General features: G+C 43.1%; 1 protein-coding gene across 4 annotated transcripts in view; it reads left to right on the forward strand.

Annotated features, from left to right (window-relative positions):
• Nucleotides 1-14,197: 14,197 nt before the first annotated feature.
• Nucleotides 14,198-24,585, forward strand: part of CASK (calcium/calmodulin dependent serine protein kinase) — a 189,382-nt gene continuing 178,994 nt past the window's right edge. For 3 of the 4 annotated variants that reach the window (XM_083883313.1, XM_083883315.1, XM_083883316.1), the window contains exon 1: nucleotides 14,198-14,342. In XM_083883313.1, coding sequence (XP_083739439.1) covers nucleotides 14,284-14,342 — 59 coding nt within the window. In that variant the 5' untranslated portion in view covers nucleotides 14,198-14,283. The remainder of the gene's footprint in view (nucleotides 14,343-24,585) is intronic. The other variant, XM_083883314.1, reaches the window with a different exon arrangement.

Raw genomic sequence — 24,585 nt, forward strand, 5'->3', positions numbered from 1 at the left:
CACAGTTGCCAAATGTTTGGGTTCAACTTTAACCATTCTAATGCTGGGCTGGGGGGAAATTCTCATGGGAAACCAAATATTCTTGCTGAACAAATGCTTTACACCACTCATTTTTCTGGTTTCTGTCTCAATAGCCTCCACTGTTTCCTGTCCCTTAAATGGTCCTTGTAATCATGTGTATAAACATTTTTTGTCAAATGTGTATCTTCCCTCTCAAATCCAGAACTTGCAGTATTAAAGCACTGATATGCTGCAGATATTAGTTTCAAGGTCTTAACATACTTAACATAATTAAAGAATCGGAACAGTTTGTTCCTGTATTGTCATTTTAGTTTAGCACTGTATTAGTTTTTGACTACATGAAGTATTGCACAGTACCCTAACTGCAGAAGGTCTGAGATAAATTACACCACTTGGACTTTTAATATATTTACCAAGGCAGTAGCTTGAAGGAAAGTTCATAGAAGTAAATCTATTAGGTAAATTAGGGTTGTAACTTTTTGGCAGCTTCATTTAAAATATTAGTCAAAATTAGTGAAGCAATTTAGTCCCATTCAAAATTATGCAAGACCAATATGCAAATAGAAGAGAGAGAGCTTTAGAAATGTAGAACAATTACTCTTTGAATATATATGTATTTAAATAAATGCACCACAGAGAGACCAGCCAATGACAGCTGGTTATCCTACAGTGTAGGCTGGCTTTGATCTCCATGTTCCACGTATTTCTTTCCTTACTTCAGCAGAACTTTTGACTTTCTTTCTGCCAAAGTACCTAAATGGCTGACTTCAGAGCAAACTTTTTCTTTTCTTTTCTCTTCCACATGCTGATACTTGAATCAGAAAATATTATTCTGATTTTGTGTTATATTTGTATAGGACACAATTCTTCCTTACCCCTGTATGCTGTGTTAAAAACAGATTAGTAAAATTGTTTGATCATTCATGCTGAGTTCCTGGCAACAGCCTGTCATTCTGTAAAGATAACTTTTCACTGAGTATCTCTCCCATAAGTGTGTTAGGAAGACAGGAGAAAAAAAATACATAGAATTGTGTTTGGGAGTAATAATTTCTTCATGTTTATGTTCAGTTTACATGACCTGAAGGTCCATTCTAAAGGCTTGGTATTAATCAGCAAGAAGAAGCAGTAAAGAAATTATCCCGGGCAGGCTATATACTGAATTTAGTGGCGGATTTCTCAGTTAGTATTTCCCCTGGATTTTTTTCCCTTGGAGAAAGGTCTTTTTACTGTAGTGGTTGAAAATTATCCAGGCATGCTTCCAGAGGGTACTTGAATTTAATTATCACCATCCAGAGGGCTGATTCAGGTAAACAGGCAACACAAAGTTTTTAGATACCTAAACACACACTTAGCCCCACATATTAGAGGTCCCAAGTTTAAGGAGCACATTATACGTGTGATCTCTTACCGTGCTACAGAATCAAACCCCAGGGCTTTAGAACTGGGAACAAGCTTTCTCTGTGCTATTCCTCCTTAAAATGTTTTCCAGAACATTGCGCCTATCTGTCGAAGAATGACAAAGGTGCTTAAAATTGACCTTGAGTCAAACAAAGAGGAAAAAAAAGAAGATTTAATTTTTAGTCAAGAACCAAGTTTAATCAATTATTTTAATAAGATTAATTTAAGAGAGTCTCATGAGCAATCTTCTGCTATATTTAGGGCTACCGTGTCATTTGTGTAGCATGGAAAAATCAAAGAATAAAGAGGAAAAGGTAAAATAAAAAATCAGGCAATTCATAATCCAGTATCTAAGAAACAGGGCAAACAACGTTACCAGCTTCCTCTTATTTGAAGTGAGAGGTCAAACTTACAAGGAAGCAAAAATCAGTTCTTTTGAAAACCTTAACTTTTTATTTCTAATGTAATTCTAATAAAAGCAGGATATGCTGAGTAACAGCACAGTGGTCTGCTGAGGGTGACAGCTGCTGAGACCTGAGATGTTTTTATATTGAAGATGGAAACTCTCAAGTGTTGAAATGGAAAAATTTTAATTACTATTAAATTGCCAGCACTTTTTTGCCTATCCACAGTAAATTATTTCTGTAGACACTTTCAGCACTGGGGAGAATGTTTCAGAGGTGAGTGATTAGTTATGAGTGACAACCAGAGACTTCAAAGTGCAAGACCTGAACAGTTTCTGAGCCACACACAGCAACTGTGAGCTGACAGCAGCAGCTGTAAAGTGGCCAGGGCAGGGAACCACAGCTTTCCAGAGCTCTGGAAAATGCCAAGAGCTGGTGCACAGAGCCAGAGTAAGCCATGGCAGTCAGAGAGATATCAGACAGGAATTAATCACTCAAACATCCTGGTTCTGCAGGCTTGGAGAATAAAGCCCAGGACCAAAAATAAAACTTACTAAGGGTGTAACTTCACTGAAGACTGCAATGGACAGCACAGATATCTGAGGCAATTTGAAATCAGTGAGCTTTCAGGGGAGCAAATTAACCCATACGCAGCATTGTGCTTTCATATACAACTAGCTTAGCATGTGAGCACACTCTCAGAAATTTTGTCAGAGCTGCTTTAGTTTATGAGGTTTGAACTAAGGCATATAATCTTACACCTGGGATGTGCTGGATGCTCAGGGACCAATAGACATCCATTCTGGTTGTAGCAGTCATGGCAGAAGCTCCTGTGTTCAGTCAAAAATGGGCTGGGTACCTTCAGCAATTTAAATAATAAGTCTTCATTAATCCATCTCATTTTCTAGAATGGTTTAGGAAATGATCACACGAGGGAGGTTGATGTTATCATTAGTATACCTAGCCTGACAGACAAGAAAGGGTTTAAGGATTCCTTGGAGAGACAAATGTTGCATGCAAATTCGTGCCTGACAGAGCTGCCAGAACCAGCTTTCTAAGGCTGGCACACTGCACAGTAGAGGACACAGCAAAGCACTCCAGAAACAAGTGCCTGTACCAGTGACAAAGCTCTTGAGGAGCTGAAGGAGTGAGAGGCCTGTGAAAGTAATCACAACATAAAGTTTTCTTTCACCTACTCCAAGAATGACAATGGTGCAAGTTCTCTTACAGTGATGGAGGTGCCCAGAGAGTTTGTGGCTGCCCCATCCCTGGAAGTGTCCAAGGCCAGGTTGGATGGGACTCTGAGCAACCTGGGATAGCGGAAGGTGTCCCTGACCTTGGCAGGGGGGTTGGAATGAGATGATCTTGAAGGTCCCTTCCAAACCAAGCCATTCTGTGACTCTGTGATTCTCTTTGAGCTGCATTTGGGTGTCAATAGTTGCCAGCACCACAACTAAAAATGTTCATGCTCTCATTCCTCAGAGATAAGTTTTAGCTGAAATTGACTGTCTGCCACAGGGACCTGGGAAATAGTACTTTAAAGAACAATATTCAGCTACAGAAACACAATTTGCAAATTAAATGCAAACCTAGGAAAGTTTTAGTGGCTGCAGGCACACTCTTAAAAACTGGGCTGTGGTTCAAGGTCCAGAGTCAGATTTTACATGAATCAAGCAGATAAAAAAAACCAACAGTAAACACAGAATACAGACTTCGTTTGTCAAACCTGCTCTTACAAACAAGTTTTTTATGAAATGTAATTAAAACTATTTACATACTGTGCCCAGTATATTATTGTCTTTAGTGATAATCTTTATCAAGCTCAAATTGGGGGGGGTGCTCTTAATGGCAGATGGATGCTTAAAGAGACTGGAGTGGTCAGTTTTAAGATGTCACTGAAAAATTATAAAATAAGCGAAGGAAATTAATTTAGGGATTGAAAATGCTAAGAAAAGGGTATAGAGATCCTAAACAAATTAATTCATCAAGGAAGTGGTAAGACTTGTCATATGATACAGCAGGTACTTGTTCCCAATGCAAAGGAGAAACGAGCTTGCATGTCCTGGCTGGAAAGGAAAATCTAAAGTCAGCAGTCCCTTATCCCAGATGTGCATTGAGAGTATTCTCATTTTCCTGGGACAGTGTTGCTAGAAAAGATAACAGCTTAGAAAGATGACATCCCAAATTTCAACCCTTGGCATGCCTGATACAGGAATGTCTGACATTTATCAGGGTCCTGTTTAACCATTGTGTTCTGAAATATAAGTTTAGTCATATAACCATAACCTCCATCATCTCCAGCCTCTACAGGCCAGCAGAAAATGCTAAAGGATACACAGGAATGGATGCCAATTCTGATCTGTACCTAGTGCTGTTAATAATGGAGTGGTACCATTGTAACATGACTTGTTACTTGCTCACATTTTATTCAACTGAAAACTGAAAACAAGAGTGCCTGCTCTTGAGTGCTTACCAGGAATTCATGTCAAAGTCATAGCAACCAGCAGATCCGTGGGGAAAAAATATGAGGTGTGGGAAGGTAAAAGGGAAGCATCAGCTGGGAAACCAGGAGCTGTCACCATTTTGTAAGAAACAACTGTGGGAATGCCTATAATGAAGAGCAATGGCTGCAAACAGCAATAAAGTTGTAAGAAATATCCTGTGGCCAGAGACAAACTTGACACACCAGGTGGACAGATGCAGAGGAATACGTGACACTTTGTCCAAAGGAGAAGTATCAGCACTGCCATTTCACCTGAGAAATTCTGACAGCCCCAGCAGGTTGAGATGAATTCGTTTCAGGACGTGGCACAAGTGGAGCTAACAGACTTGCTGCCATCTGACAGCAAGAGTATTGATACTCTGGGAAATATTTCCAATTCCATGAATCAGTGCAGAGTACCTCAGAGACTAATTGAACATGTGCTTGTTCATTAAGTTAGATTAAGTTAGGAACTGAACTTCCTTATTATGTTAATGTTTAATTCCGTGATGCAGAGGGAAGTTGCTGAGAACCTTGTCTTTAAGAGGTTCTGGCTTGAACCAGTTGTTAAATACGAGCTACAAATTGCACTGCTCTTGTTAGGAGCTCACACTCCAAGTCAGACAGATCCCTATCAAACTCCGTGGTGCCTGCTGGTTCCAGAACACGGAAATATTGAGGAGACATTTTTTTGATTTCTGTGAAAGCCAGACAAAGGAAAAAGTACGTTGCTCATTGCTTTCTTAAGAGCTAGTAATCTTTTCCTTTTCTTTTAGGGCATCTATTACTATATTAACAGAAGAATTCAAAGCATCCCTCTTTGAAATATCAAAGGAAAAAAATCTCTGGCTTTTTCAAGGGAAACTTGCTGGAACTCCTTACTGCCTCCCCAGCATATCCAGAGTGATTATGCTTCAGAAGTGTCTCTATCTGTTGGCTGTCTGTAAAGGAAGCCCAGACACTTAGCTCAGATGGAGACCATTGAGGCCTAAAGTTAATGAGATGATTTGTATATGATTCTTTGTCAGAAACCCACAGGATGAGAAAACAGAAGTGACCACTGCTTGTCAAAATCTTGGTTAACCTGACCAGCTGGGCACTGGCTGTATCTGCACAGCAGAGCCAAACCAAGGGCCTTTTCCTGTATACTTAATTAATTCTTTGTGACCTTCACATCCTTGAGCTGACACCCTTCTGGAGAGGTACAGCTCCTCTGGGCCACATCTGCTCTCTGATTATCTTCATACTTCCAACCAAAGGCACCAAAGGAAGGACAGCACAACCCTAATCAAGCCTCTTAGTACTGTGAGTCAGAGCTTTTCCACTTACGGCAGGATTTACCCACTGATCTGACAATTACTGTAAATAAATACTTAGCATGTAGAAGATTTTTAGACAGCATCTCCTTCCTTCTGAAAGGAGAAAACACTTGGCCTTGTCCAGCTCTTGTTTGAAATAATCAATTATTATGACTGAACTCAAGCTTCCAGTCTAAGAGACGTCCTTTATTAACATCTGTAATGACTGAGCACAGGCACAGCCAATGTCTGTGGGTGTGGAGCACAAAATGGACACCATGGCATTGGAAAATACTCAAAGAGAACTCCAACAGCAAGAGAGTCTGAGGGATGTGAATGGTGACAGCATGGGAAGGACACCAGTGTGCATTTCTGCCCTGGGCTGGCCTCAGAGATGCTTCTCTGTCCCTGTGCCTCTTACAGGACAGAGGTTTGGGTGACTGTCAGCAACATGTGTTACTTCTGGCTATTTTTCTCACAGAAAAATTAATTATTCGTTAAGTTTTGTCCTTCTTAGGTTCCTGTAAAAATATAAGCCTCAGAACTAGATTCTTTTGTATTCCTTGTGCTAAGGACATCACCAGCATCAGACAGAGCTTCTGATTAGGAGTCATCATGCATAAATTGAGGTTAGAACAGGCATTTGCAGCTCTTTAGAAAGTGTTTGCATATTTCCATGATCCTTGGTTTTCCTCTGCTTCTATGATAAGCTATATTTTACCCCAGTGAAGGAGCAGAGAGATGTTTGATGATGCTGTACACCTGGAGCTGAGAGAAAATTGAGGGCAAGTCTTGTCTCCAGATGAGCACTGATGGCCAAAAATCCCTGAAGCTGAGCATATTGTAAAAACACTGAGCAAATCATCACTGGGGATCACACTTTACTACAACATAAATGACAATTTGCTCACCTACGTGTCACTCTCCTTTCCTTACATCAAGATCCTTCTCCCACTTCTTCCCACCTTTTATATTCTCCACTGACGTTCCAATAGTGAGAGCAAATAGGGCAGCAATCACAAAAATAGTCTCACACTTAACACACAAGTGCCTTTTCCAAAGGAAAAAAAAAATGCCATTGTGAGAGCATTTTTCCTTCCAAATGAAAAGGCCTCAAGTTACTCACAGAAGACTCTGCTGAGATTTGGACCCTGTGCAGTGCACAGGTGATCATCGAGGGAGAATGGCTCAAATTTCTTCAAAATAAGGGAGAGCCCATAAAGGGAGTGATCAGAAGGATGCTAGGTCTGGGTTTAGAGAGAGCTGATATAAAGTGTGGCAGTCTTTTGCTCTCTCTGCAGTCTCCAAACCTCACTTCCACAACAGCTTTTCAGCTGCAGCCAGAGTGTCAGGCTCCCAGCACAATGTGAATGCTGTGAGCACTGCCAGGGATGAGGATGCCCATGGCCAGTTCCCTTGGATGGCTGTCAGTGCTGCTGCCAACATACACCATACCAAAAAAAGGCATTTTTCCCCCAGTTTTTCCCTCTGAGAGACCTGAACAGAATTTCATGGCACATGGTAAACCTTACACCTTTGCCCTCCAGGAGTTTTTCCTCCTACTAAATTTCAAAGATGTTTTGCAAACCATCTATGGCTTGGATTCCTGCAGGTAAAAAGTTTACAAGAATTTTCCCAGTGGTAACTTGGCCAGTCTGAATCAGGAAGTCAATACCAACTCTTTCCATTGCAGATGGTTTTGCTCTTGAAGTACAAAAAAGCCTTGAAGTTTGGGGGTGAATAATTATGTAGTGCCAGAATAATACTCCAGAAAAGGAAAGCATAAGAGGGAGAAGGAAGTGGGAAGTAACTAAATGGTCAGGCAGAGGGTGTTCACTCTTCTGTGAAGATATCCCCCTTTTAAAAAAAAAAAAAAAGTAGGCTGAGAAAAACAGGGGAAAAAGAAAAAAGCTGGATGACAAAGAGGAAGATGAAATACTTAGTAAATAATTATTTACAGAATTAGTATTCTCTTCTAAAGTTATAAAATGTGGCAAGCTGAGCTTACCCTGAGGCTACAGGATAAGTGGGAAAGCCAAAGCTGTGTCTTAGAAGCCTTCAGCTGTAAACCTTGTCAGCTTTTGTATTGCATTACTGCACATTAATAGAACAGGGCTCTGGGAAATGCAGTAAGAAAAATCAGGTATCTTAAACCTCATAAATAGGGTTTGGAAAATAAATTGGTGGCAGAATGGGGACAATATAAAGGACAAAGACTGGGATGAAAAATTAAACACAGAATAAAACTAAAAGGCTGAGAACAAAAGAAATGCCCTGATGGGTTCACCTAGCCCTCCTTACCTGAGAGGGAAGACTGAGATCAAAAATGTGCCCTTCCTGGGTAAGGATATTATTTGAATTCCAGGTGAGCTGACTCTTAGGATTCACCTGAATGTGGAGAAGCTGGCTGTATGATTTGTACTGAAAACTGAATTTATACCTTTGAAAATGAAAACAGAGAGGTGGCAGTAGGAGATAGCTTTGAAAGTGCATGAAAGCCTGGTCACAACCTGCAACCCTTCCACTTCCCCAGCACCTGCTGTTGTTGTACCAGGCCTGACCATGGCACACCCCTGCCTATTCCATCCAGGCTTTTTTTATAATGATGTGTCATCCCTGAAATGCTTTGATTCCTTTTTGAACCTTTTGGTATTATTGGTGTCTACAGCCTCCTGTGGCAGCAAGTTCTCAAAAAGTTTGCTATCCAGTGTGTGGGTATAATATTTTTTTGAATGTAGGGTCTGTCTTGAACTACCTTCCTACTTGCTTTATGGATGATCCCTTAGCTTCAGTAGTGCAGGGTTTGAACAATTCTGTTCTCATCTTCATGCTCTTGTAAACCTCAAGTATCCCCTACCTCAGGTGTCTTTTCTGCAAACTGACAAGTCCCAGCCTTTTGCCCTCTCCTTGGAAAGCAGCTGGCTCATCCCTGGGTTGTTTTTGTTGCCATTCTCTCTCTGTTCCTTTGCAAACTCCTTTGCCATCCTTCTAGAGAAGGGAAAGCCTAAAACACCCCAGCCCTCCAGCTGTGGGTGCACCAGAGTTTTCTGTGGAGGCAAAATGACACTTTCTGCCTTATTTTCCTGCCTCTCCTGACACACCCAATACTGCTTTTTTTTTTTTTTTTTTTTTTTTTTTTTTCTCCTGTCACTGCACTATACAGCAGCGGTTTCAGAAAACTCCCTGGCTGAGTCTGAGGGATCTTTCCAGAGCTGCAACCACCAGTTCCAAGTTCAGCATCCAGCAGGGATGGTGTAGATGAGGATTTCCTCTCAATGAAGTATTCCCTGCCATTCATCTACACCAAAGCTCCTCTGGGCACTTGCTCTGCTTTGTGTCACCCTTCTGGAGTTTCTATTAGGGTGGCACCTGTCCAGTCAAAAGAGCTTAATAATCTTGTAGAAAAGACAGAACAGTGAGAAATGCAAGAAAGAAGGAAAGAAAGACATGAAACGAAAATAAAAAAGTCATTATTTTTCATTCGTTTGTGCTAGTACTTAGCATTTTGATATTGTCGTTATAAAGTGATTTTTAATTATTTTTCTCTATATAGGTGCACAAGTGTAGCATATGGTTGCAAATGATGAAAAGATAAATGAGATTTTCAATTGGCTTTATTACCTGGTTTTAACCCCTCTAAGTCATTTTTAATTTTAAAAAGTTTCAATAAAAGCATCCTGGAGAGATTTCCTCTACAGTTCTTATAATTTAATCACATCAATGAGGAAAAGCTGTAGTTGGGGATAAAAGAAATAAACACCTCCAGTAATGCAATCAAGACACAGCTACATGGTACACAAGGAAGGGGAAAATCAGCAGAATGGCAAGGAATAGCTAAAGAAACACCATTAAATAAGGGTTTCTATAATTTTAAAGTATTCCTCTCTCTTTTGATGTTGTCAGCTATTCTTACCTGGGACTGCCTCACCTTTGGAAGTTGATTTTGAAAGGTGACTCGTGATGCTTCTGACAGTATCAGATTGGGTCAGCTTTGGTTTAGTTTAATACCCATCCTCAGCAGCGTTACCATAATTTCTGTTTAATTATGATTATGGGCTAATTACAGATGAGGAAAGTGACTTTTTTCCCTTGACCAAGACCTGTCTGGTTACTGGCCCTGGGTCAGTGTGAGCTGAATGCCAGAGGAAGGGGATGTGGTCACCACGTCTCAAGGGCAGTGAAAGCAAATTCCTCATTCCAAAGAGGCCCCTCTCACTCTGCTGCCCAAGGAAAGGAGGTTCTGCCATGTTCACACTGCTCATAACTTCCCCAGGAACTTTTGAACCTGGCGGTCAATTCCAACAGAATTACTCCGGGGCAAGGTCCAGATCCCCGAGATAAGCTCCAACTGCTTTTTGAAGAGAAGTGGCTGCAGAAAAGAAACCTGGTGGCGGCTTCAGAGAAGAAAGGTGGCAGTGAGAGTCCTCTTCTAATTGAGCAATGGAGAATTGACACTGTGAAGGAACTTAAAAACAACTCCACTGGGGGAAAAAAAAAGCAGTTGGAGATTTATCTTCCCAGACAAACATCAGTCACCCGTTCAGACAAGCATTCGTGGGAAACCTGGCCTCCTTAATTACAGTGTGGCACAACTCGTGTGCTGCACCTGAGCTCTGCAGCTGCAGCCTACCCTGCCACATGGTAGATTCCAAGCTGATTTAATAACAGACTTGTGCAAGAAGTCATCCAGACCTATTCCAGGTCAACTGATGGCTTTTTAAGGTTCTTTTCACTGGCAGTTTTTACAAGGACTGAAAATGTCTGTGCCTGTTGTGATCAAAACAGATCTTTCTCTTTTCATTTCAACCAAAACACATTTCTACTGCCCAAAGTATTAACTATTTTCAGCTCACAGAACCTGCACACCTAAACAATATGGTGGTTTGTCAGAAAACTGGAAGGCCTGCAATATTCCCTCTTACAAAACACTTCATAACAGCTCATACTCTTCTTCGTAAGAGGAAGGGAATTATACCTGGGTTACAGATCAAAGCACCCAGGACCCTGTTATAATTGGAATCTGAGGAACAGGATTTGGTGCTTCCTACATCTGTGAGATAACAGAACACTGCCAAACTGAAATTTCTTGTTCTTCATCATCATGTACCTTTTACATCAAACTTTTAAATTAAAACACCATAAGAGCTCTTTGGGTAACTGATAACTACTGTTCCAAAACTAACTTCTGAACAACTTACCTGCCCTGTGATTCACACTTTGCAGACTGTACGTGTAAACCCTGACAAGATGCCAGGTGAACAAAACTTGAAAACCCTACAAAATTTTAAGACATAAGTTTTCTACTGCCCAAGCCCACACTCAGTTACTCCTTAGCATTTTTTGAATGCAATAGTGTTTAACCTAAACAGGCACAACCTTAACCAGCCTGTCCAGGATCTGGCAGACAGACAGTTCAAACACGTGCAGTGCTTTAGGGAAGGCTACCAGAGGCTGTAGTGCATTTCCTCATGGGAACACTCAGTGTCCTCTTGGTTTTTCCTGATCAAACAGTCTCTCTCCCAGCTCTGAAATGACTGATGCCCTGATCTGTTTTCAGACCACTATCTTGCCAGTAAATTTCAGGCCTCAAGTGCAAAGTTTCTTCTGCTCATACGTCAAACATTATGGTTACACACTTTTTGATGAGATGGTAGATGTATGTATTTCAGAACTATTAATTTAATCCCAGACTCTATAAGATTCCATATTGGATACCTGGGTGGAAATCAAGAATGCTTGCTTATGAAAGGGAATGAGTGTCCTTCAAACTTGTGGCTGGAATTTCTGATCACAAACATACCTGTAAATGCTTTGCTTAGATTTTCATGCTACTGTGTCCTGGCTGCTGGCAGACTAAGGCTCACATTTTCCTGAGCCCATTCAATCTGAAACAGAGTTACAGCACAGTCCTCAATTGTTCCAGTAACTGCTGATGCAGAGGTATCCTTGCTGTGTTTGCTGGCTCACTATGCAACATTTTATGATCCAGATCTACACACAAATCCTGCTTCAGAAAGATTCTTCTCATGCAAATGAAACAGGAGGCAGCATCCGTGTTCACTCTCCCCCTGTACTGAGCATGGACAAGTGACAGGTTTGATGGATCCAACTTGCTTCTTGTGAGCCTAGTGAATGGTATGGCTGCTCTAACAAGAGCAGTATTTGCTCAAGGATGGGAAAGAAAGAAAGAAAAAAAAAAAAAAAAAAAAAAAACCAAAACCCAGCAGCTCAGTCCATCAGATAAAAAAAGCAGCCAGTACCCTCCTTCCTGGAAGGTAGGCAGCAGGACCCCTCAAGCAGGCCAGGTGCCTACTGGCATTCCCTGGATGGACCACCTCTCTTCAGCAAAAGCCCATTTTTGTTCAGTATCTTCCAAGAAACTTCCTTCCCAGGACAACCAACCCCCAACCTGTGCCCCAGGATCTTGTTCTTTAGCAGAAAGCCACATTTATGTGCTGCCTACTCCAACCCAAGCATCCTCTGAAGTTCTTGAAGGGTTGGCTCTATTACAATATCTTGGCACAAAGGCCCCCATATATTATGCCTGGTGAACTTTTATTCAGTTTAAGCTGCCCCACCTGGGCAATGTGGTCTGGTGTGACACCACTCAGCATCCAGGGGAAGGCAACACCTCCATCAGGTGATGCTGCTGGAGCAGCCAAAGCATTTGCCCCAGCTCAGAAGGAGATCCATCACCAGCAATCTTCTTCCTTGTGCACTTTTTAAATAGTTTTTTTATGTTAACTTCTCGAGATGGCTTTGCAGACAATTTCAGCTCAAAGCAAAAGTGAACACTCACCCATATTCTAAAAATTCTTACTGAGTGACCTGTGTGGGACTCAGCCCTGTGGGCCTGCAAAAGGAAAAACTGGGTGCCCACGTTTTGCTGTGTGAAATTCAGAGGACAGTTTAAATATATCAGCGTTTTGTTTGCAGTCCAAAGAGCAGATGGTGGTTTAAATATTTTTAAAGGTTTGTATGGGATGGAGCACAGACCCACAGGAATGTCTCTCACCCTGTAAGACAGCACTGTGTGGTGATATAATTATTAGACAAAATTAATCAGATGTAATTATTTCACTGTTTTTCTTTTTTTTTTTTTTTCCTTTTAAATTTTTCTGGAGACAGGAACAAGGTGAAGTCAGCTCTACGTTTTAAAGCCAACCTTTAAACCATTTCATCAGATGATTCTGCTCTGACAGTTTTTTTCCTCTTTCTGGGGATCAGTTCCGTAATTTACCTCTGTTAATGAGTTTTAAGAAGTCGCACGTGCGCTACAGCACCTGGACAGAAATAAATTCTTTCTGTGCACTGCAAGAGCTCCTGACTAATTCCTTCAAGAAACCTTTGCTTTCTTCCCCAAGGCAGCCAAGTTTCCAAAGACTTGGGAAAGCACACACGTGCAACACGGGACAATGAATCAGGTAAGCACTGGTGTTTTTAAAATCCACCCGGTGTGTGGCACACGGTTTTTATGTTGTGAGAAGCCGCGGCCGCCGGTGACTCGCGCCGCTGGAGGCGCGTCCAAAAGGTGAATTCACTATTTTAGGGATAAAGAGCGGTTTTCCCGTAACAAAGACGGTTTAGATCGTGCTGCAGACAATACTCACATCCCGCTGGGATACACAGAATGAAAAATAAACCACCGGACAAAGCCGGGTCCGCACAGAGGTTCTTTATTGCCACAGCCCCGGTTCGGGCAAAGGGCGGCAGCGCCGCTCGCCCACCCGCGCGGGGGAGCCCCTCGAGCCCGCCCCGGGCGCTCCGGCTGGTGGGGCGATGGGGGCGATGAGTGCCGGGGGCGACAATGGCGATAAGGGCCGTGTGAGCGATAAGAGCGAGCGGCACCCGCGCCACGACCCCCTCCCCGCGCCATGACGTCACACGCCCCCCTCCCCGCGCCATGACGTCACCGCGCCCCGCGCCTGCGCAAGCCCACCCCACCCCTCCCTCCCGCGCGCGCGGCGCGCCCCCCCGCCCCTCGCGCCTCCCCGGACCCCTCGAGCGGGGCCGTTGGGGGCGTGGCCCCCCGCGCGCGTGCGCGCGCGCCCCCGGCGGCGCCCGCCCCCGTGACGGGCTTGCGTGACGGCAGCGGGAGCGCGCGCGCGCCCGCCCGCCCGCCTGCCTTTCGGTACCGCGAGCGCCTATCGCGACCGCCTGTCGCGACCGCCGCCGCTCCGCCGCCTCCTCCTCCTGCTCGCGCCCGGGAGCGGAATCAGCGCCCGCGCCTGGACTCCCCCCCCGCCCTTCCCCCTCCCACTATTATCCTCCCTCCCGGCGCTCCCGCCCGCCCGGGAACGCGCGCCCCGCTCCCGCCCGGCGAGGGAGCGACCCGGCGCTGCCGCCCGGCCCGAGCCCCTCCATGGCTCCCGCGCCGCCCCGCTGAGCCGGAGCCGCCCGCCGGGAGCCGCGGCCGAGCGCGGGAGGGGGCGGGGGCGCGCAGGGTGCGACACGCGCGGGGAGCGGCGGCGGCCGCGGCGGGAGGAGGCGGAGGAGGAGCAGCGGCGGCAGCAGGAGCGGGGAGTCCCGGCGCGGCCGCGGGAGCCCCGGGCGGGCGGGCGGGCGGCGCTGGGAGCGGCCGGGATTTACCGTGGTGGCGGTGGGCGCTGAGCGGCGGGGGAGCCGGGCGTCCCCGGGGCCGCCGCCGCCGCCTCTCGGGCTGAGCCCCCCCGCCCGGACCATGGCCGACGACGACGTGCTGTTCGAGGACGTGTACGAGCTCTGCGAGGTGATCGGCAAGTGAGTGCGGCGGGGAGCGGGCTGGGCTGGGCAGGGCTGGGCAGGGGGAGCGCTGCCCCGCGACCCCCGCCCGCACCGGGCACGGGGATGCTCCGCCCGGGACCCACCTGAGTCTCTGCCGCCGGCGGGTCCGTGCGGGGTCCGGGTGCCCCCGCGGCCGGTGCCCGCCGTCCTCGGCACACGGCAGGCGGAAGGGGGAGAAGTGACCCCATGTTTCCTCAGCCACCATGATTAACCACCTCGCCATCGCTCAGCCTGGCTGCAGCAAGCGGCAACCACTTCCCACCCCTTTTCTCCTCCTCCCCCCGATATCCCATTCCTGGCACACCCATCAAGGATTGCCTATTGGGGAAGGGAAAGGGGAAGATAGCTCTCCGTAGATCCACCTATTCGCTGGGTGTCTGCCTATTTGTGCGCCAGGTGTTGGGTTTTCCTCTTCTTTGCTGCATAATAACCGGCGTGGTTGTGGCGCTCGGTTCTCGTCCACATCCATCACTCCCGTTCGTGTGGAAATGGAGATGTACAAGGCAGGAGGAGTGCTTGGCCTTTTGAGTCTTATTATGCAACTGCTGTTAAACCGATGCTCGAGGCTCGTGTGAAAGCCGGGAGTTGAGGCAGTGGCTGGCGTTCCCCAGCTGCCGTTTCGGGTTACCGCTCGCTGCTGGATGGAAATGACAATTCGAGTCGCCAAGAAAATGCAGAGATTCCCCCAAATCAGATGGCGATAAAGAATTAAACCTAAACTCCGCTCTCCCCTGCCCCCGTATTCCTGTGACTGCTCAGTTTTGAAATCCTTTCTTTTTTTCTTCATCGTATTTTCTGTAGTTGTGTCTGTGTTGTGAAAAGGACATGAAAGATACGGTGATACTGAGACTGCCTGATTTTCTGTGTGTCTGATTCTGAAGCTGAGATTGCTCTGCAAGCCTTAGTGGTGACACTGTTCAGTGTGCTTGGAGTTTTTTCTTCTCGACAATGGATTTTATGAGAATAATTGACCGTGTTTTGATTATAAACAAAGAATGTTTCCTGCATGTATTCTCTTGCCCGCTCTCCACCCCGATGCTTTTCAGTGTGTGTGGAGTGCTGTCTGCTTTCAAAGCCAGGGCTAAAAATATTCTAGAATTAATCTTTTCTCGGGATTATACTGAAATGCTGGTCTTGGACATAGCAGGTGGCTTTGTTGTCAGCAGAAGTTTCAGCACTCAGTTCTGTCGTTTCACAAGACACTACCACATTGCTCCTAACACAACTTTTAAAAATATTAAGCTCCAAGGGCCTTGTTTGCCATCATAAACGGTATATGATGATTGCTTTAACTCGATGCTGGTGAGGAGCTTCTGTAGGAGCAAAACTCTTATTAAAGGTGTTTTGAAGACAATTTTCGGCACACTCGTTTCACAAGTGGTTTTATGCTAACCACTGCAGCTCACACTCAGTCTTATTCCTGCCCGATTGCCATTAGAAGGAAGGTGCAGGGCTTATGCATGACTGCACACCCCTCCGGAGGACGGATGATTCACAGGGGGCCAGATGTTTGCACATCTCCACCGACTTCTTGTTCTGTGGCTCGAGAATCTCGAAGGGAGAGCTCAAAACCGGTGGATTAGGTGGATTAGCTGCAGAAGTTCCACACGAGATTTAGGTAGTATAGAGAGTGTTGTGATGTAACTAGATCTAACAGATAAATATTGAATCACAGTAGCACGGTGATGCCAAGAGCACTGTAGCGAAAACAGGGTGTATCACTGAAAATAGCAGCAGTGGTGGTGTGAAGGGCTGATAGCTGGTTGTGATTACTCAGGCTTTTCCGCACAGATGTCAAGTCAGTCCTCTAAAAAAAACCCCAAACATTTAAAATAAACACACAACTTTCACGTACAGTTTATTTCTTTGCAGTGCTACGCAGGTAAATTCCAGGGGACCAGAGGTGCAGCATCTTTATTTAGCTTACAGATTCTGGATACTGCCTTGCCTGTCCATAAGAAACTTGAGGAAAGCTGTTGTAAATCTGCTTTGAATTTGCTACGTATGCATCTGCCCAAACATCTTTCAGTGAAAACATACATAAGTGTTTGCATGTTCCTGGGATTTGTTACTGATGGATACAGTGATTTAGTTCTTACAAATAGCACATCTGCCTCTGATTTGCATTTCGGACACATGAAATACTAAAATGTGTAATTCATCTTTCCTAAATAGGTAGTTACCACTGTCACTTAAGGTAGTAAAAGGTATTTTCATAAAGGGTGTGGGGAAGAGGTCTTTGCCTGTAAAATGTCTGAGTGTTTAGTCAAAGTTCCCATACAATTTACTACAGAAATCAGGAGATACTTTCTTGGCTGACAGTGGACAGCCAATTTGTTGAGGCATATTCTGATCTTTAGGATAAGCTTTAAACACTTCTAAATACAATAAACTGATAAGACTGACTTTGAGTAAATGCAGCAATAATAGCTTTTGGTGAGGAACAATTACAGGGCAATAGTATATGAATGAATTGATGGGAATGACAATGATAAACTGTTTATTATATGACATTTGGTGTGTTTAAGTTCTGCAAGCATGCATTTTTCATTTTAAAGGGGTGTGGGTAGAAAGAAAGGCCAGGAGGGATAGAGAGAATTTCTAGTTCATGTTTTCATTAGGAAAAAATGTTAGGGGAAATCTAATTTTGCATATATTTCCAGTATACCTTTCCATTGCTGAAAGCTATATGAAAATACAAATTAGAATAACAATCCCAATTTCTCATTCAACTTTTTAAAGTGGCATTTATGACACTAATGTTAGTCATGTATTTTTACTTAACCAGACATGTTGTGTTTGAGGTTACTGTCTCTTCAGGTTGTCTGGCACAAACATTCTTCAGCAAGAAATGAATTGGACGTTTCTTTATTGACCTTCAAAAATGTGTTAACCTATCTCAAGATAAGTGATAGTGATGAAAAATACAGATGTGCCCTTTTTTTTGGTTTTTTTTCAAACTTGCTTCCAGGTGGCTTTGAAGAGATTCACCCTGTGTATTTGTTGAGAAGTACAACCTAAAATCTTGAAGGGTGTTACTATGTGGATCAGACCATGTGTTTGATTGACAGCTCACAGATAGTAGTGCTAAGTGTACTTATTTATTTTTTATTAGAATTTTCATTCAAAATGCTTTGAGTAGTTTGTAAAACCTAGTAGGTGTAAAATTGAAACATCTTGGCTACTCATCCAAGGTGCAGACTGTTCTGAGTTTATCATTGGAGCTCCACATACACATAGCAGGAGTTTTCTTTGTGCCAAAGAGAGAACGCCTGTCTTTAGTAGGTGTTGAATCTAGAAGAGTGAAGCCAGGTTTTTATGATAGAGCCTTGTTCTGCAAGGACTTTATTTTAAATTACCTGGTTTTACGTTTTTGTACTTCTTAAGATCCATATCACTTTATGTTGGCATTAGAGGAGAACCATAAAGATTGTCTGACCTTTCTAACAGCAGGACTGGAAGTTGCTTAAAATTTCCCCAAATGTTTTAGTTGTAAATACAATGAGATAAAGATGATAGACATTTATTTGTGTTTAAAAGGGCTTTGGTCACAATTGAAGTCATTAATCCTGGGGTGCCTTAGGGAGAGCACTGGCAGCAGGTCAGGGAGGGGATCCTGCCCCTCTGCTCAGCCCTGGTGAGGATCACCTGCAGTGCTGTGTCCAGTCCTGGGCTCCTCAGGACAGGAGAGACATGGAGCTCCTGGGGCAGGTCCAGTGGAGGGTGACAAAGGTGATGGAGGGGCTGGAGCATCTCCGTGAGGAAAGGCTGAGAGAGCTGGGCCTGTTCAGCCTGGAGAAGGTGAGGCTGAGAGGGGCCTCATCCCTGTGTGTCAGTGTCTGCAGGGAGGGCTCAGGGCATAGACCAGGCTCTGCTCCCTGGGGCAATGGGACAAGAGGCAACACGTAGATTGAACACAGAAGTTCCACCTGAACATGAGGGAGAATTTTTTTTCCTGTGCAGTGACCAAGCACTGGAACGGGTTGTCCAGAGAGGGTGTGGAGTCTCCCTCACTGCAGATATTCCAGACCCATCTGGACACAATCCTGGGCTGTGTGCTGTGGGATGACCCAGCTTGAGCATGGAGGTGAGACCAGATAACCTTCTGATGTCCCTTCCAGTCTTATCTGTTCTGGGATACTAATAGTCACTTAAACTGTCTATTTTGTAATTTTTTTTTCTTCTGTTTGTGGGCCATCAGTGTGTGTGTGTAGTAGTGCAGTTGTTGGCATTCCCAGTACCAGACTATAACATGGTGTTTGGTGCTAATGCTGTCTCTTCAGACTTGGTTAAGGCTAATCCTCTTCTGCTCTACACAAGTGGGGATTTTAGTTTGTTTTCATCCCTCTGTGATGGGATGAATCCCTCTGCTTGGGCTCTTCCATCTAGCAGAGTAGTTAAAGGGCCAGAGCCAGGAGGCATTGCTCCCTTCTCCTTCCAGACTGCCAACACTGCTGGGACACCACAGGAGTGAGCTGAGGACACAGAGTCGTGGGACAGGGTTTGTTGGTTTGTTTGTTTGTTTTTCATTAAAATTTGAAGGCTTCTAGCCCACTGAAGTTAGACAGAGGGTGATGGTTGCAATTCCATCCTAAGCACTTCCCTGGAGTTGGAAGTGCTTTAGGTTTATGCCTCAGTCTGGGAGTGTTCAGGAAAAAGATGGCAGAGCTCATGGGTTCCTTGTCCAGGAAATACTTAAAACTTTTAATAATTGTAATTATTGTGGTAACAAAGCTATGTAGAGATGTTTTGATGGTTTCAGTGGTATTGTTTTTCATTATTGCCTCCATTTTCACTCCTAGGAATTAGAATGCTGTTGACTCTCAGACATACTTTTATTCTAGTACACTGTTGAGATTTGGCATTTCCTGTAAAACCAGTGCACATAACTGATGGGTGTAATTAATGAAATCAAATGAAAATGTGAAACAACTGTAGTATGTACTCAGTGTTTGTGAAGGGGGGAGGGAGAAGGGAACGGAGCTTCTTTGGGGTATGGCAACTGATTTGTCTAGTTTAGCTTTTGAGTTTTTTAGTGCTGTGTGAAACTCTCTGCTAATAAAACGTTCTTGGCTGTTGTCTCTGTTACAGTACATAAGAGTAACAGATTATAATAAATATTTGATTTAAGCATGAGGTCATAATGTGCATTGCTTCAGAAAAATAGTGGTTGATTATTTGTAGTGTATAATTGCTGGAGTATATCCTTAGCTAAGTTATTCTGCTCTGGATTTTAGCTGTGGTAGTGACCTGTTTCTACTTAAGAGGCTCTGCCTACTTAAGAGAAGCAGCTGAGCACAGACTAGAATGAATAAACCTGATTGCAGAGTACAACATTTCAGTCACTACTCTCTAATTGTACAGCTTTTTCTAATATTGTCTTGATAGACAGCAGCACTCTTGCATACATCCTCCTTGAGGAAGAATTCCTTCATGGAAAGGATTGCTAAGCATTGGAATGAATTGCCCAGAGGGGTGGAGGAGTCACCATCCCTGGAGTTGTTCATGAGCTGACTGGATGTGGCACTCGGTGCCATCCCTGGTTCAGTTGACAGGGTGGTGATCGGTCAGAGGTTGGAGTTGATGATCTTGGGGTTTTTTTCCAACATAAATGATGCTCTGATTTTTATGATGTCAACAAGACAGCTGTAGTGATTGGGAAGTTGAGGTTTGCCTAAGACGGGAGATTGGAGGAACCTGATCTGGGAAAATACAAACTGAGAAAGATTGTGCAAGGGCTTTGCAAATATGTTTATGTGTTTAAACACCAGAGAGAAGGAAGCCTCGAAAATGAGCAAATCTGAGCAGGCTAGTCCTGTGTAATTTCAGCCTGAAAGTTTGAAGATCTTGGACAAATTCACTACTGAGATTCTGTGGGATGAAAAAAGTGACCTTGACTTAAAGATTTGCTAAGTTAGGAGTTGGATCTTTTTATTAAAATTGGATGAAGCTTTGTTGCCTTCAGAAAAATGGGGGCCAGGCTTCAGGACCCAAGTGATTGCTGATTCAATCTTTTGAATTTCAATTCAAACATAATACTTAAGATAAAATGCTTTAGGATAAAGAAATACTAGGGAAAGAAGAGAGACACCTTTTATATCAACAGCCACTCACCTACTTAGCCCTCTGTCTGAGACACTGTGCTTTTTCATAATCTTCTATACAGATGTCACTACTGTGAACGGTAATCAAGCATTATTAACCTCAATATGATGTTTCCAAAGATCAGTTCTCCGAAACTTGTAGTCATAATAAATGTGTCATCTAAAGAATGATGACTCTAGAAATGAGTGGTTGTTATAAGTAGATATTTTGTGCTGAATTGTGGAGTTGGTAAAAATAACTCTCATGAATGGAGGGAGTATTTTTTTTTTTTTTTTAGTATGCAGCATGACTATCAGCATGGCCAGAACTATCATCCCTACCTGTTAAAAAAATTAGACTTACCTCTTTAGATAGTGTAGTAATCAACTATTCCCACCAGAAGAACCCCAAGAAACTTTTTCTTTGCCTACATCAGATGAGTGTGTAAGAGGATACCTCGATAAGGCATCTAAAGCATGGGAAGAGAGTGCCTTGAGTTGAGCATGGCTGTAAACTGAACTGTGTTTTGTGTACCAAGTTAGTACCTGCTCTTAATAAACTCCTGCTGCATTCAGAATGGGTTCCAGTGTTCCCTGGGAGGTGCAAGGAATGCTGCTCTTGTTGGAAACAGCAGTGCACAGCAAAACTGTGGCATTTCAGTTACCTTTGTGTTACTGGGGATTTAAGCTCCCTTTTACCATTATTTTTCTGGACGTGAAAACAGTGAAGTTCACTGTTCATGAAAGAAATTTCAGAGCTTGACCATAAAAGACCTTTACATTGTAATAAGGGGTTTTTTTTTGGTTTTTTTTTTTTCATTTCAGTTTGTATGAGAAGTCTTTCAAGAGATATTACTAAAAAAAACTTTTATAGGATAAATTTAGGATTAAAAGGACAGAAGACTATTGCCTAAAGTATTCTCACAGGACAGAATTGAATGTCCCTTGCTAAACAAGTGCCTTGCTCTTTGACTTTCATCCCTTTTTTTTCTAGAATAGGATGAGAAGGGATAGCCAGAAAGTTAGTCCATACCTTCTGTATTTTGTTGTAGTGTTCAAGGTGCACTGGGGCTGTGCTTTCCTTCCAGGCTTAGGATTTGTCAGAATTCTTATGTTGTCAATATTTTGCCAATTTCTGTATTGACTTAACTTTTTCAGAAGTCAATAGTTAGAACGTGTCTTCAGCAACTGAAAACATTTACTTACAAAGTGCATTGTGTGTTTAAGAAATTCTGAATATTTGCCTTCCACCAGGGATTCTAACTAGCATTTGGTTGAATAGATTTTTACTTGGCTCCTTTGGCTGTTTCTTTGGCTACCCAGTGGCAGGTCACTGCTTGCAGCTATTCTGATTTCATTTTTAACTAATATCTCCATTTTCTTTTCTGGATTATGTGTGCATAAGCAATTATTCCTAGCATTTAATATCGAGTAAATTTCCTGGGATATGTGAACTAAGAAAGCTGTACAAAACTTCCCTGTGAACAAATTTTTTAGAAGTAAAAGCTGGGGTGTAAGTCCTGTACAGGCGTTCACAGTGGTTCAAAATGTGTTCTGTTCAGTTGTTGGGAAGCACTTTAAGGTAAGTTGCAAAACTAGTTTTATCTTATCAAAGTGTCAGTTCTGTTGTAGCTGAGATTAGGAAACCCTTAGAATTTCAAAGTGTGCCTTTCCTAGGGAGCACATTATTCTTGGGTAACTTGTGACTTGATATGAATTCAGTTACCAGAGTTTGGAAGGTAATTGACTTTGGGAAATTTTTGATCCAAAGATCACTAGGAGTAAGGAAGGAAGTCTTTAACTGTAGAGAGGTTGAAGCTTCTCAGCTACAGTGGTCTTTAAGATGTTCAGAACTTCATGAAGTCTTTTTCTAGGTGTCTTGTTAAGTGAGTCTGTGAAGTAGACGTAACACCACCAAAGGAAAAAAAAAAAAAAAAAAAAAAAAAAAAAAAAAAAAAAAAAAAAGAACTAAAGAACTTCTCCTAAAAGAAAGTTCAGCGTGTCCTGACCATCTCAGAACTTAGGTATGTTCCTCATCTCCTTTTTTCTCCCACTTTCATTTTGGGGAGAGGGTCTACGAGTGAAACCTTTGGCTGTGTCCTTGATGTTCCAGCTTAGAGAAGCCAGCCAGAGGAGTGTGTTACTGCTTTACTTCCACACTGCTCCAGTGAAATCCTGATAATCCAAATGGAGTTGTCAGCTGGCCATTTTCTCTTTTTTCTTTTTGGCTCCAGAAGTTGTTCCTGATACTGAACAGAAGGGAGCAGTTCTGAACAGTGGGAAAGCACTCATTTACACTCAATTAGAGGGATCAATACACCTGTAAATGGAAGGGATAGTGAAGAAGCAAGTGAAGTAATCTTATCTCCCTTCTTCAAATCACTCCTCCACCCCCCCCTTCTGTTTAGGAGAAGATGATAAAGAAGGTGGGTGTGAGGATAGCCTGTGAAGGCTACAAACAATTTAGGGAATTATATATTAAGTGATAGGATCTTTTCTACATCAGTAGTGATCCATACTAGTAATTTTTCCTAGAAAAGAGCTTTGTGAAGTTCTTTATGTTTACCAGGGTTGAATTTGAATGCTGCTGCAGCAGGTAGGTTGAGTTTGGATGCTGCCTGCTCAGTACTGCATGCAGAGCAGGAGCCAGGGTGGGAGTTGAGGTGAAATCCTGCACCTTTGTGATCTTGCAGCCTCTGTAAGTGTATCATGATACCTGAAGGAGAGCTGTGACAAGTTGTAGCTGTGCTGGAGGTTGTGTGAACATGGCAGCAGAAGCCTTTCTCCTCTTTGTGCCCTGTGTGAGGGGTGTGTGAGGGCATCCTGGTGACAGGAGCTGAATTAAGTTTGCTGCTGCTGGAAGAAGGTGGTGTTGCTCTCTTTATGTGCTTCCATGCCCTGAGTGATCCACCCTTTGCCTGTGCCAATGTCCGTGTTTTTCTGATCTGTGTGAGCCAGGTGCACTAAAATATTCACTTGTTGGATGGTTATTCTGCTGTTTTCACTGGCTTGACCAGACCTACAGTGCAGTCAGGGCTTGCTCTGGTAGAGAACTCAGGGATGGAGGGAGATAAAGTGTGCAGGCATTTCTCCCTTCTTCTCACCTTTGACAACTGTGAATTACCAAGACCATATCATAAAATGCTTTATTAGTTGGCTTTTTTTAAGCGTGTTTGACTTTTTTTGTATAATCAGGAAGCTAACTTGGAAGCTAACTTCCAAACCCCTTTCTGCAGTAATCCAGACAATGGTAAGGAAAGGGCAAGAAGAAAGGAAGCAGATTACTTTTTTTGAGGGGAAAGGAAACATTTCAAATTAACATGCAAATATTAATACTTGCACCAAAAAAATCCATTGTTTTTATGTTCTAATTTGTTTTTTCCTTCTTCCTATACACATAGAAATTCCCTGTAATTAAAACCAAGCACTAACTTTACATCAGGACCTCACTTCATTCAGGATTTTAATTGGTGACACAGCCAATTAAAATTAGGAAGGCAACTAAGTCTGGGATTTTTATTTGTTGAATATTTGAATTAATTCTTTGAAGCATATTAGCTTCTGACATGGTTAGATGTTCTTCTGATGTGCATGTGCCTTGTTGGGTCCTTCAGGACTTGAAATGTTGACAATTGAGTGTACTCTGAACAAGAAGTGTGCTGGATGTTTGTGAGTAATTCTGATCTTTATAGAAACCAAATTTGTTACTTCTGGTTCTGATGTGATTGTGTGCAAGAGCTCTGATAGCATATTTAGGAATGTTCAAGAAATTCAAAACCAAAGTTTTCCCGAGCCACCTATTTTCAGATTTTGTTTTTCTCTAAACTTAAATGTAAAATGTATTGTAATGATCCAGAACTTGTTTCAGGTAAAATGTTTGCCTTTCTGTCTGTCTGTTTTGTTGGTGTTTTTTATTTGGGTTTTTGTCTTGGGTCTTTTTTAGAAAACTTCTGTGTTAGTGTATCTAGATCAAGTTTAGATTGAAAAGTACCAACTTCCATTTACAGAAAACACTCTTTTCCTTTCTACAGCCCCCGAACTACAAGTAACATATTTCTTAGTGTGTTTCTGCAAGTATCTTAATTTCAGACCATCAGCACTACAGACATGAAAGGAACAAAAGGGGCTTTCAAAAC

Source organism: Zosterops lateralis (assembly GCF_965231275.1).
Source record: "Zosterops lateralis genome assembly, chromosome: 2".
In the NCBI taxonomy this organism is placed as follows: domain Eukaryota; kingdom Metazoa; phylum Chordata; class Aves; order Passeriformes; family Zosteropidae; genus Zosterops; species Zosterops lateralis.